At 40.1% G+C, this 14012-nt stretch overlaps 1 protein-coding gene across 1 annotated transcript in view; it reads left to right on the forward strand.

The window, feature by feature from the left end:
* LOC121944861 (transmembrane protein 132C) overlaps window positions 1-14012 on the forward strand; it is a 178559-nt gene that overhangs the window by 106164 nt on the left and 58383 nt on the right. The window contains exon 4 of the mRNA XM_088077016.1: window positions 13139-13325. Within this exon, the coding sequence (XP_087933142.1) occupies window positions 13139-13325 (187 nt within the window). The remainder of the gene's footprint in view (window positions 1-13138; window positions 13326-14012) is intronic.

The raw sequence follows: 14012 nt of genomic DNA on the forward strand, positions 1-14012 counted from the left end.
CTGAAAGGACCCCAGGTTTTGTGGGTCTTTAAGGACTTTTCCTAGGAGGACAGGCGCTGCCAGTGTCACAGCACCTGCAGGTGCAAGGACAGGCCCCGGCCGGTCACATGATGTCACCCTGCAGATCAAACAGGGGGAGCATGTAGACGGGAGGGAGGAGGCGGCAGGAAGAGAGAGTTTATCTGCTCAAACATTTGCATCAGTGCCCTCAGGGCTCAGTGTCTGCTGCCCCCTAGTGTGTGAGGCTGAGTTATCAGCAGCTTTGACGTCCGTTCCCTGTGGTTAATGCTTGTAATCCAGCCTTGAGATGAGTGCTTTGATGTGGGGAAAATTGAGTGTAACTGTCTGGACAAGTAGCAATTTATTATAATGCAATTTGCCATTTAGATAGCTTTGCTATGAATGAGGCAGATATAGAGTGCAACTGACTGGGAAGTGATGTCTGATGCACAAAGGTCTGAGGTCACCGGTGATGATAACTACTGTCATTAGGGATCCATTACACCATGGAGCCTACTTCAGCTGATGGACTCTAATGATGTTGCACTGCAGAAAAGCATTTAGTTTTGATTAGACAATTGTTGGCATGGTGCATTTCATTAGCTCCAAGATGAGATTTTGTTGTCTGGGAAATGATATGCCACTGTTTGAGTCCGGGCTAACAGACTGCGCCTTGTTTCCCTCAAGGCAATCTGGAGCAAGTTAAGAAACAAATGTAATAATGGAATATTCCCCTCCTGACACTCTTCTACTTTTTACATCCAGCGTCCTTCCCCTCTTTATGCCTCCCCAGACAAATTGACTTTTAACTAGCCTGACTGTCTGGAGATGTACTGTCTCTATTTTGTTGCTGCAGCATATTATTGCACTGTTAAAATGTATGTGTAAAATATTGTCTTTTAGTCTCCGTGTAGATGCTGACCGACCTGCCAACTAAACAGTTTTATTGAAGTGGCAGTAAATTATTTAAGTGAAATAAATTAAAGCTGTGACAAAAGCCCTTCTGTGTCCAATTCAAGGCCATATGAGGCAGTCAGTTACTAGGAAAGACTCCTTTTTCATGTACTTTTTATCATGTGTGAGACAGTTTATGTAGGGAGAGAGTGACCCCAGCTGAGGAGAGAGAGAGAGCGAGTTGTGTGTGTGTGTGTGTGTGTGTGTGTGTGTGTGTGTGTGTGTGTGTGTGTGTGTGTGTGTGTGTGTTTGTGTAGGAGTAGAATATTTCGGCTGATGAATGCTGCAGAACACTGTTAAGTTAATCGGAAATTTGATCCCCTTATTGGGTTTGATGCACACAAGCCAGAAGCCCTCGCTTTGCGCCCATGGTTCATTATAATCGTATAATTAATAGCACTCAGCCCTTTTCTCTGTGTGCACGTTAGAAAGGGGCAAAGAATAAATGATTAAATTAAAAGGAATTCGATGCTTATTAAAAGTGGGTTTTAATTCAGGCACTGTAGGTTATTTGAAATGTAACAGCACAATCTTTTTTATGAGCTCCTGAAGAATAAGATAAATGGAAATTACATTTCCCAGAATGTATTTCTCGCCTTTTGGGAAGAACAAAGCTGTACGGTGTAGAACACCTTTTAAAAGTGTTAGTGCCTTAATTTTTTATTTTTTTTTTAAAGGAACTTTATGTCTTTATTGGATAGCTGACAGTAGAGATGATAGGAAATGAGTGCACAGAGAAGAGGAGAACAAAATGCAGCAAGGGTCCCCCAACAAACAGAAACTGAAAACATTAATGGAATTTCTGGTCAGCACCATAGTCCCTACAACATGTGTCTGAGTGGACATTTTTACAATGATTTTGTGAAGTAGCTCACAATAAACATCTCCAGCACCTCCTACATATATATGATCGGTGCTGGCAGAAGTATTCGAACGTAGTAAAAAAAATACTCAAAACCCTGCATTAAAACTGAAGTATGGAGGTATTATCAGCAAAATATTCTTAAAGTAGCATAACGTGACCATTGTTATTGTTAAATCATTATAGATTACACTATACGATTATTATTCATTCATATATGATTCATTGATGTGATCAATTTAAACATTTTACCATTGTAGTTGTTTAATGGAGGTAATGTAGTCACACAAAAAAAATCTATATACAATCTCAACAAAATTACAAGTTATTACGCATGTAGTTAAGTAGCAGCATGAAGAATAAGTACACTACTTGAGTAATTTTTCTTTCTCTGGTTATAATCACAAAATATAGATTCAGGAGAAAGAGAAATTATTTAAAGGGGCACGCCACTGAATTTACACATCAAAGTCTATTTGTAGATCTTAGTTTTAGTGAATATGTGAAAAGACATTAGTATAAAGCCTTTTGTGGCTTTGCAGAGGGCGGATTGAAACAGATATATTGCCTCCAGTGAAATCATTTGGGTCAATTTGGGCTGAAGACTAATAGTTTAAAAGTGGAAAATCAAAGAACATCTGGGTTTTTGGAGTTTGGGGCAACATTAGCCGCTATTGGCAATTGAATGGCATTTTGAGTAATGCAAGTGGCAGGTTTTGACAAGAAAGACGAATGTTAGGTATAAAAAAGATGATGTCTGTGATTCTGCTGCGTCTATTTTGACTTTTTCAAACTGTCCATCATAAGTCTGCTCAATTGCAGCCCAGTCACCAAAGAAAATGTTAGCCATGTTTTGACCCTTTGCTCTGTTTCCAGCAGTGTTTTAGGCATGCATAGAGGTTGTTTTTTTTTTTTTTTTTCCCAATACATCATTGCTTTTCCAGTGAGAATTATGCCCCTAAAATGAGTATTTTCGGCCATAACATGTTCTCTTCCTAACCATAACAAATGCTTTTTTGCCTAAACCTAACCACACGTTAACCACAGCATTGTAAAAATGTGAAGTTTCAACATATCCGCTATATAATAATTTGAAAAGGTCACTTATAAGTTGTTTACAGAAATGTGAATTGCCAGCATTACACTGACAATTGTGTTAAAAAATGGCTGACCAGTAAAGGACTAAAACCTTACCAAACTGCAACCAATAACAGTCAAACATGATGGTTTGTGTGTGTGTGTGTGTGTGTGTGTGTGTGTGTGTGTGTGTGTGTGTGTGTGTGTGTGTGTGTGTGTGTGTGTGTGTGTGTGTGTTAATCTCTTTCCAGCTATAGGCTGGATGTCCATTTTGATAAAATCAAAGACATTTCCACACGAAATGAAGCAGAAAATGCAAAAATGTAAGCACAGAAATCAATCAAAATGCAGGACATTAATTGTTTGATGCTCTACATTTTCGAGGGGAGGACCCCAATCCACCCCCGCATTTCATATGTGTCCCCCCTTGCTGCCTCCTCTGGGTTGTACTAGGAACAAACAAGCTGTGGTCATATGTGTTGGAGGATAAGCAGAGTTCTCTTCTAAATATTCCATTAGAGAGGAAAGAAGTTGGATATATGATTTTACCTCAGGCTTAAATTCGTGTATGGAAGTATAAAAAATACATTGACCACTGTACCTCGCAACACTTTCCTCTATAAAGATTTCATTTGTACTCCTGAACAACATCAGAGGCTACTGTATAAAGTGCACTGGACATGCGCAGGAGATTATTTCATGGCATGACAGCGTGGAATGTATTCAAGAAGAATTTGTGTGTCAAAACAGGGACGTGTTAAAAGATTTATGCTTCCTGTTGTAAAGAGTGTAACCAGAATCTACATTGTTTTTTTTTTTCATCACACTCCCACATCCCCAACGCCGCATTTAAAAAGAGAGAGCTTCTTTTAACAGCCCAGTTTAGTATTTCCTTCTTTTTTTTTCTCTGTCAGTTTAGAGGTGTGTAAATGAATGTCAGTAGACGCACCATAAATCAAAAGATATTGGTTTAGTATCTTGGAGGAAATGATAGCAACATGAGGGATGCTCCGGCTCGCCTGATTGTATCACCAGACTTGCTGCAGCCTTTGTGTAGGAAACACTTCAACATGTTTGAAATAGAGGTACATGGACCCACACACACACACACACACACACACACACACACACACACACACACACACACACACACACACTCGCACTTTAATGCATATACGCCTACACACCAAACACAAACCCATACGACGGCTCGCTATTAAAGTTTAATCAAATGTAAAATTGGTGTCGTTTTGAATGTCATATTGACAAGTTAATGTTGGGCGCTGGTGGCTCCCCGTCAGCAGACACTTTGTATGGCGAGATCTTTATAGCTTACATCCTGGAGAGCTCTCAGACTGCAGAAATACGTTGCAGCTGTCAGGTGAAAGGGAAGAAAAAGGTGCTTCGAATGTGGTGTTTTTCTTTCCTTACTTAGAGTCTAACCTGGAAGGAAATTCTATATTGACACTTTTTCAGCCGAGGAATACTTGGAATCGGTTGGAAACCCTCTGTAAATGCGATTCTTGAAAAGTTGACTTATTTCAAGGGTGTGTACTTTGTGACGATCAGCACTGACAAGCCATCACAAACCTGCACTTTTCGCTCATATATGTCATAATGGTTCAAATGTAGACTTCACAATTAATACACTCAAAGGAGTGTTATCTCTATTGTTTTTTCAATGTCTTATTTTTAAATCATCACATGAACCCAGTCCCCAGCCTTCTCTTTTATCTTAAATTGTCTGTATTCTTGTTCGATCTCTCTCGTTCTTCCAACCGGGCTCTAACTCTCCTGTGGCCACTACATACAATATATCTCTGAATAACCATGAACCTCGAAAGCCACAGAGGCAGCTACACCTCGCTGACATTTATCACTGTTATTCTCATTCCTGTCTTCCCTTTATTTGAAACTGTTTCAGGGGGAGTTTACACCTTTTTTTTTTCCTCCTGCCACTATCTTTCTTTCTATTCTGGACAAGGCTGAATTGAAAAGGTCCACTGGGTATAGGCGTCTGAGGGTGCTTTTCCTCCTACGCTCCCTCCCAACTCCGCAACCTCCACTTCAGAGCCCTTTGGCTTCTCTCCTTCCCCCATCTCCTTTCGTGTACTTTCACAGAAACATACTGGGAAACGGCATTCTTTTGAATATAAAAGCACTGATGGACTTACCATGCCTGGCTTTTTCTCAAGTTCCCTCTACCTAACTTGAAGAAGTTGAACATTTCTTCTATGCAGCTTTCCATACTCAAACTCCAGTCCATATGCAGTGGTTTTTCTTTCAACATTTAAAATGCTGTACAGTTTTCAGGGTTGTATGCATTGACATTTTGGCTTTTGAATGCATTTGTGACTATAATACATTCAGGGTCAGAGGGATTTGCTTTGATTGCAGAGCAGCAAATCAGAAGGCTGTGACAATGTGACCAGTAAAGGACTCTAGTTTCTGGTCAGGGCTCAGAAGAGATTGTGCTGCATGCTGTGACCAGCGTGGGCCCTTGCTCAGAAATCAGGCCTAAAAAGAGGCCCTGACCTCTGAGGTGGATGCCCTTTGAAAGTGGCTCTGCTCCCCTCGGGCTGAGAGCTGAGATTCACCGACAGCTTAGATACATTTGAGAGAAAAATCTCTTGCATAAACAGTCCTATTAACATTAACGGTTCAGTGTGTAGGATTTAGTGGCAACTAGCGGTGAGGCTGCAGAACTAAAACTTTTTCTGTGTGCTGACACGAAAACACAAAAACGAGAATGGCCCTTTCTAGACCCAGTGTTAATTTTGTCCTTTCTAAGCTACTGTAGAGATAACACGCTGGATTCCATGGAAGAGGACCTGCTCTGTGTATAGATATAAACAGCCCGTTCTATGTTAATGAAACATGATGATTCTTATTTTCATGTCATTCAAAATAGTGAAAACAGTGTTCTGCCAATAGATGCCCCGAAATCCCACACACTGGACCTTTAACTCTTTCATATACTATTATTGTTGTTATATCCAACCAACGTTATATGTGTCTGTTCATCATTCCCTCCATCTGTCCTTTTCAATCTGTATTTAATGTGACCAGTTTAATAGACTGGGTTGGGTCACCAGTTAAGGCAGTAGTTACCCCGGCATTTTCAGACCAGAGCTACTTTTCCATAGTTCTAAGAACCACCCTTATTATTGTGTCTGCACTGCAAGAATGAGGAACAATTATAGTTTTTTGAGCTTCATTTTAAAAGACTCTTTTGAGCTCCTGTTTCACGCTGGTTACTCTTCCAGAACAAGAGGAACCTTGAGTGGTGTAAATGTAGGCTACGGTGATTGGTCAAACAGTGGCAAATGAACACTGGCAGTGTTATCTGTGCGAACAACAAACAATACGAACAACAGCTCGTAAAGTGAATAAATAGATGAAAACACAACCAAATGCACTGACCATGAAGTCCAGGCATTAATGAGACAGGGAAACATGACCAGATTTTGACTCACTATAAAGAAATAAAAGAGGCTTTGATAGCCGCCATAGGCCTTTTCCTATTTGCGGTGTGAATAAATAGAAAAAAAGGCTGAGAAAGTATGTAGGTTTTGGGGAGTGCTCCTCAGTAAATAGCTGGTTTCATACGAAAATGCCCCATCAAGGTCATGTCTTTAGTATTTTTTCAAGAAATGTGGAGTTTTTTTTTTAAACAACCCGAGGAGGTGTTTTTCCAGTTACAGTCCAAATTCTTAAGTTTGACAATTTGAAACGAAAACAATAAATTGATTAAAATATTAATTCGTCTCCATCACCTTGGAAGGCTTTAAAATACAGTATAAGAAGAACTAAAAAATTGCGGACAAAATAATTGAAGAATTTGAATAATTAATATTAATGTTGAAAGGGGACATTTTTTTAACTTTTCTGTATTAAAAAAAAAAAAACATACAAAGAAAACCAATAGCAACAGAAACCAGTTTGAAAATATACTCACTTTGGTCAGATGGTATTAATCAGAACCATAATCCACCCATTAATAACAATGCTGCCTACAAATACAGAATTTCAATGTGTTATTTTCACTTAGGAGCTTTTAAACATAAAATCGGGTAGAGTGAAAATGATCAGTCAATTAACTGATTGACAGAAAAAGAATCTGCAACTATTTAGATATTTAACTAACTGTTTTAAGATTTTTTTTCTTATGTCATTGTGGCTTTTGAAATGTTAGCTGGACAAAACAAGATCTTTGAAGAAATCTTTGAATGGAGGAAACTGATGGGTAAATGTTAGCTGTAACTCAAAAAAAAACTTTTTTGTGTGTTAAGATTCATGAAATACAGCTATTTTTCAGTCTCTTGAAGAAAGGGCTTCACTCATTGTTGCAGCTCTACTGTTTGCAGCAGAGGGCTGTGGTATAATTGAGCTTGTTGACGAAATTGCACAGGAACATAAGAATTTGTAAACTGATGTGCTGCATTGTGCATTTGACAAACTGTAGCTTTTGTATGTAGTAGAAGATTCTGTAGAGATGTAAACACATGTAGTGCCCATTATGTTTAATAGTCAAGACATTTGTTGCATATCAATATTTGTATAAGACTCAGACAACTTCATCTGGCATGAGCGATGAGGTCCACAATGTTTGTAGGCACAGGTTCATGCATAGATGCTCTTGGGGACAGTATATACTGCGTATGCACATACATGTATGCATAGCTATTTTGTGCCTGTGTGTGTGGCTGCATGTGTGTGTTTGTGTGTGTGTCCCGGCTTCATTGTGCTGACTGGTTTATTGCTGTTCCAGGTGACGGAGCATGAGAACAGCGGAGCTTCAAGGTGCTGCTTTCAGGCACCACTGAAGCCACAAATTTGATTATTTTTTCCTCCACAAGTAGTTTAGAGTTTGCATGAGGCCCCCCCTAACACACACGCAGCTGTCTCACACTGCCGTGGTCCGCATCTCCTCTGGTTCCAGCAGTCTGCATTATGCATCTTCATCTGCCATTCTGAATCAGCAGCGTTATGTGCGGCTCTGCTGAGGTTTAATATGGCCCTGGTGGTATGTACTCTACATCTTACTCTGTGTATTTATACATAAAACATACAAATTTTGGCCTGAGGTCCACATGTTTTTCCATACGTCATTTTGTTGTTCTAAGGTGATGATGATTTGAAAAAGATAGATGTCTTGAACTACAAGTTGGAGAATGAAGAAATTGAACCTGAAAATGTCCCTTTGTTTATCCCAAAAAGCCTTTCTGTCTGTCTCTCTCACAGTCTCTAATGCCCATTGGGCGGGGCATTGGGCAGCATCAGGGGGAGATTAAACAAGGAGTGTCACACTGACATAGTGAGTTGATAATGGGAACAATAGCAGCTCTTTCAGTTATAGATCTTTCTCTACAGAAATCTGTGAAAAAGGAAATTCCTCCAATAACTTTGTCCTGATTCTGTTTATTCATTTTGACATTTAAATCTATAGTTCTTTAACTGTTTTGCAATCTAAATTCAATGGCTCTCTAACGTGCTCCATCAAGATAAGATGGTGCTGAATCACCTTTGCTTGGGCAAGAGCTTTTTCGACTGTGTAATTAGTGAAGACGGGGGCCTGACAATAGAAGTTTGCATTTGTTGATGACACGTCTGAAAAGGACACGTGGAAGGTGTTTAGAATATCGTGCAAAGTTAAGCTGTTTGTGTAAACCTGAAAGCTGCCTGCTAACACTTGGTTAATTAACCTTTTTATAATTGTAAAGATAAACTATTGATCAATTTAAACAACAGCAACTTTCTGGATTAAACATCTATTCCAGTTTCTCATTTGCAGGGTTTGCAGTTTTTCTTATTTATTAATATTTTAAGTTTTTAAACTGTTTGGCCAACACATTCTCACTCCCAACTCATGAAATATGACAGCTTTGGGCCCTTTACGCTTCAGTCCATGACACCATAGGCATAGGAACCCCTCTGCCTTCAGTTTTGAAAGCTCAGTGTCAATTTATGCTTGTTACATATAAAGTGTCTTTTTAAAATAAACATTTGTGTTAACAGGAAACATAAGTTTTTGTCACTAAAACTACTTTAGGTTCAGGCAACAAACTTATGGTTAGATTTAGAAACACAGATCATGGTTTGGATTACAGTAAGTATGATTATTACGGAATTAAGTTAACAAAAATGTCATGTGAAATAAGTCATGTTACTTCAGGGAGAGTCGCCCTCAATGTAATGCCATACAGTGGTAACATGCATTTTTTCCCCTTGCTACGTAAATGCCATCATACCGTCATGGTGTCGGCAGGTAGGCAGTGCAGTAGAAACATCCTTGAGAACTATCAGCTGGGTTTGTCCACTCTGCGGGGAGCAGCAGGTGGAAAACTAGTTCACATAAACAAAGTAAAACATGTTTTAGGGGTATTTATCAAATACAAAGTTGTGTTTCTACGTTGTGGAACTAAAATCCACGGGGTATGCATGCTTGTTCTGGTCTGAACACCAAAGCAAGGGTGCATCCAGTGGCTCATTTGAAACAATGAACTGCATCCATTTTTGGCTTAATTCCTCGTAACTTGATTTTGCAATAAAAAATCTTTATGTGGTTTTTGATAGCAGACACATATAGGTCGTTTGCCTGAAATTGTTACATATGTAGGCAAAAAAATCTCAGAGTCAAAGAGTGGAAGGTGAAAAATGTTAAAATTATGCTCTAATGTGACATGTCATGAGATGGTTATTATGTTATGTTGTTTAAAAAAAATTCAGCGCTGACTTCTGGTTTCACAAGGGACACAAACAGCAGTCTCCTGGGTCAAAGTCCTGTGTTTGTTTTCTCGCACTTTATATTATTTCAATGTATGGGTTTACATTGGAGTTAGTTGACAGCCGGTACGGTACGTGTCATACAGATGCTAAGGAGTGAAATTTGACGCCCTCATCCTCTGACCAAGCTGTTGTATTCGACACCCTGGGGATGAGAATGGGCTGTTCATTCAAGCAAACCAAGTCATTTAAAGACATCACCCTTGCTTAAAGAATTTGTGATGTGCGTTTTAAAGTACTTTTGAATTTCTAGATCTAAAAATTAAAGCAATAGTTGGACGTTTTGGGCTCATTTGCCTCTTTGCCAAAAGTTAGATGAGAAGATAACACTCTCATACCTGTTGGGGAAATATAAGACATTCTCTTTGTGACAGGAGGCAAACAGGGTTTATGGTAATGTCTTTGTTTTTTTTTTCCCCCTGAAAACTCCTGCAATGACACTACCAGTCGTGTATTGTCACCAGTCTTCCCAGTCACCTCTCTATTTATGTCAACCACTGGCTTTACATTGTCATTCTGATGTATAAAATGCTACATATCGCATCTTAAACAGATACATTATGGTGCTAAGCTATTCACTCGTGTTTTATTGTGTGTCACTGCGGGTCCTGCGGATCTGCTTGCGTCGCTGTGATTAATGGGCATCCTGAATGTGCCTAAACAGCATCCTCGCAGCCATCTCTCTGCTATTCTCAGTGAGTCAGTTGTCAGCGGTCTCGGGCAGCACCTTGTCAAGTCTGATTTCCTCTTCCAGTTTGGTGTCTGAAGCCAGAGGGCCAGCTGCTTCCAACTTTAGGGCCTGTTATCTACTGAGCCCCTCTCTATTGCCTTTGGCTGCCCTCCGGTCGTCTGTCTGGCCTCAGATTTAGTCAAACCACGGCTAGTTTACAGATAATTATCAGGCTGAGGCCAGCTGTGTGGCACGCATCCACAGGCCCTTTGTTGCTAATTGAATTAGACCCCATGCTGGAAGTGACAGAAAAATGAACAGTTTCCCCCAGCGAGCCATGTGATTAGCAGACTTGGAGAGCGGAGGTCGGCTCAGGATGGCATGCTGGAGTATATGGTTGATGTCTGCGATTCAACGTCTGGGTCACATTCAACCTGACACCCATGTTTCTGTCAGGTTTCACTTTATGACGCGTGTCAATGGGGGTCAAGCACAGCAGACAATCAAAAAGGGGCCTCTGCCAGGCTTTCTACGTGAGGTAAAGAGTCCAAAAAATGTTTGTTTATTGTTTCCTCTTTTTGCCATCTGCTTTACAACTTAGCGGCTAGATAGATATACAACCTGCAGCAGCTTCAGTTTTTAAGAGTCCTCATAAAAAATGCTATAAATAAACCACTTTCACTGTGAACATTGTATTTATTACAGTTGCAGCTTTCATGATTTTTTACTAAATCACAAACACATTCTCCACACTGCAATATAGTTTCCATTCATTTCCATGTCATCGATTTTTAAGTTAAAGAGCGGCCAAAGTGAGATGATAGTTTGCATGTCTCTGCTTATGTCCATCTCATCTTTGCACTTCCCCGCAATCCCATTTATTCTCTCCTCTCCACTCGTCCTCATTTTTATATGGCTGTCATCTTTTCAGGTCTTCTTTTGAAGTTGTGTGTTTCTGTCACAAAAACTGCTAAATTAATAGCATGTCTGAATGTTAAAAATGAAGCAGAGGGACTATTTTTACCCGACAATGTGAATTTGTATAACCTCAATATTTAGTTGGCATTTTTATTGTAGAAAGAAATATAAAAAGCTCATAAAATTCATAGCATTCATGGCTGCTGTTAAACTTTGCCAAGTGGATCATGCGAGGAGGGAAATAATTGACATTTCTGAAGACAACAAAGCTAATAGTCAACTTTTCTGTCTTTTCTGGAGTCCCTTTAACATTGTCAGAGTGTGAGCTCCTGTACTTGGGAGTTAGTGTACAGTAAACATTTCTGCTGTATGACGACCTTCATTCTTTTCACCCGTCTGTATCATTGCATGCCTGAAGTGTGTTACGTTTGCCAGAGCATAAGTCTCCATGTGCTGTAGAAAGTAGGCCATTTGTGCTGATGGCTGACACAAGTCCTGGGTGACGCTCGCTGAGTCCGGAGCTCTCAGAGGTTTATTTCTGGACATTGAGCGCATCATCTGTTTACTTTGTTTGCCTGATAAACCTCCTTGTGGCTTTACCGGTTTGAGATTAGCATCTGTCTTTTTTTCCACACAGCATTGTGGGACGGTTATGTAAGTCCATGATGTCGTACTATGCCTTCAGTGGCGCGGTACTGTGATTGGTAAGCCGTTATGAAATGTGACACAAGTTATTTGGTTGTCATCTTAATTATTCATACACACCTCTGTTGGATGTGAAAATTGGGTTGTTGTGCTCTGCTGCGCAACAAATCTTTCATTCTCTCAGAATAAAGCTGAATAATATGAGAATGATGTGGAAATAGTGTCAGACGTATGTGAATACGAGCAGTGGATAAAGCATTTTCTATTATTTATTGTTTTACTGTTTTTAGTCCCCTATTCATAATTTACTCACATTTGCTCTGTTGTCTTTCCAAGATGTACCTCATATGTTTTTTCTCTGTCTCTCGTTTTGCTTGCTTTTATGAATTTTCCTTGGAAAGATATCTTTTTTTTGCGGGCTTCACAGTATTTTCTACGTGTTACATGCACCCTCCTCTCCAAACAAATATGGATTTATTCACTGTCCTCTTCTCTGTCTCTCTCTCCCTTGCCATGCACGAATTACAAGATGCTGTTTTGTGCCGGTGTGCCATAGAGACCATGCATGAAATTTATTGGCCCCGAGTCCCGCCATTTGACACGCAAGACGTGGCTAACAGATCTTGTGCCATTTCCCATCTCCTGCGGCTCCCGTGTAAAGCTGACCTTTCCTGCCTCCGGGCTATATTTAAACTCTGGGCACCAGAGACTTATGACGCCACGGGAAATTTTATTATCAACGCTCTCCATTTGTCTGACTTAATTCGGGCCCGCCGTAGATCGTGCCAAAGTATGTCGTATATTTGCTACAGCAAACAAGGGCACCGGTGACAAACCCGACCATCAACACGTTAGCGGGGGTGACGCCTGCTGAAGCGTTCCTTTGAACTGCTCTGAGGACCAGAGCATGAGCTGATGGCTTCTATTTACAGTGCACATCGCCTGTGGAAAAGAGTGAAAAGAATAAAAAGGGCTGTGGTATTATTCTGTGAAGCAGAGGGTTGACCAGAGAGGCAAACACAAAAGGACTTGACATTTTAAAGAATCTCAGCTGGTAAAATGCCATACATTTTAGCCACAGACACATTCGTCAGCCTTCGTCATCATTAGAGAAGACAGCAGGTTGAATCAGCACACATTGCACACGTGCCTATTCTTCCTCAAATTCTTCACAGCCACCTGCTTTACCATTCAGTGACACTCTCTTTTTCTCTGTTCCCTGGCAGGTCTGAGATGGGGGTTCAGAGGGTGCTCCAGGTGGATCTGAAAATGGAAAGCTTTCCAGAGCCGCTGGGCAGCCGCTGGATGGCCTGGCAGGTGGAGTACCCGGCCAGTCGTGCCGCCACACAAGAGGCTGAGACGGAGATCCAACTGGCTCAGGAGGACCTGGCGGGCATCGTGCCCCTGGCCATGGTGAGTGATGCCACTTCCAGCTCTGTGCCACACCCACATAGATGTCTGCTCTCTCATCACTCTAAATGTGAAATGTGGAGCACCATATTCCTTTGATTCTACACTTTGAATCGACATTTGCAGATGTTTTCTTTCAGCGCATGAATCATATACTTTGCACTGTAGATTGTTGCACTTTTAATCATCACTGGTGGCAGCTTGAAGGAGAAAAATGAATGTGTTCAAGAGCTGGTCACATTTTTAGTTCAGATTTTCAGCGAAGAATTTAGTAACAAAAAAAATTCTTTAATAAACATTTGATATTTGATTTGATATTTTCTATTACACCTTGTAGAGTAAATGTTACTACATTTCCTGACATTGAAATGCCACTGACAACAGTTCATTCTTATACAAAAAACAAAACGAAAGAAAACACTGAAATGACCAAAAATAATGCCACACATATACAATGGCGCAATCAGAAATTTTTAGTAGGGGTCGCCAGATGGGGCCACAGAGGTGGCTCAATAGCTGAATTTCAGGAATTCAATTATGCTGTTGGAAGATTAGGTAAAAACTGTCAATGTCAATACAAGAGTCAGATCATTTTGAGATGATATATTTTGGTTTCCTTTTTTTTTTTTTTTACATATAATATATAAAATTACTTTTATGATGTGATGTGCATAGACTTTTACATAATGT

Source organism: Plectropomus leopardus, chromosome 4 (assembly GCF_026936395.1).
Source record: "Plectropomus leopardus strain MGB_pleo_1.0 chromosome 4, ASM2693639v1, whole genome shotgun sequence".
Taxonomy (NCBI): Eukaryota; Metazoa; Chordata; class Actinopteri; order Perciformes; family Serranidae; genus Plectropomus; species Plectropomus leopardus.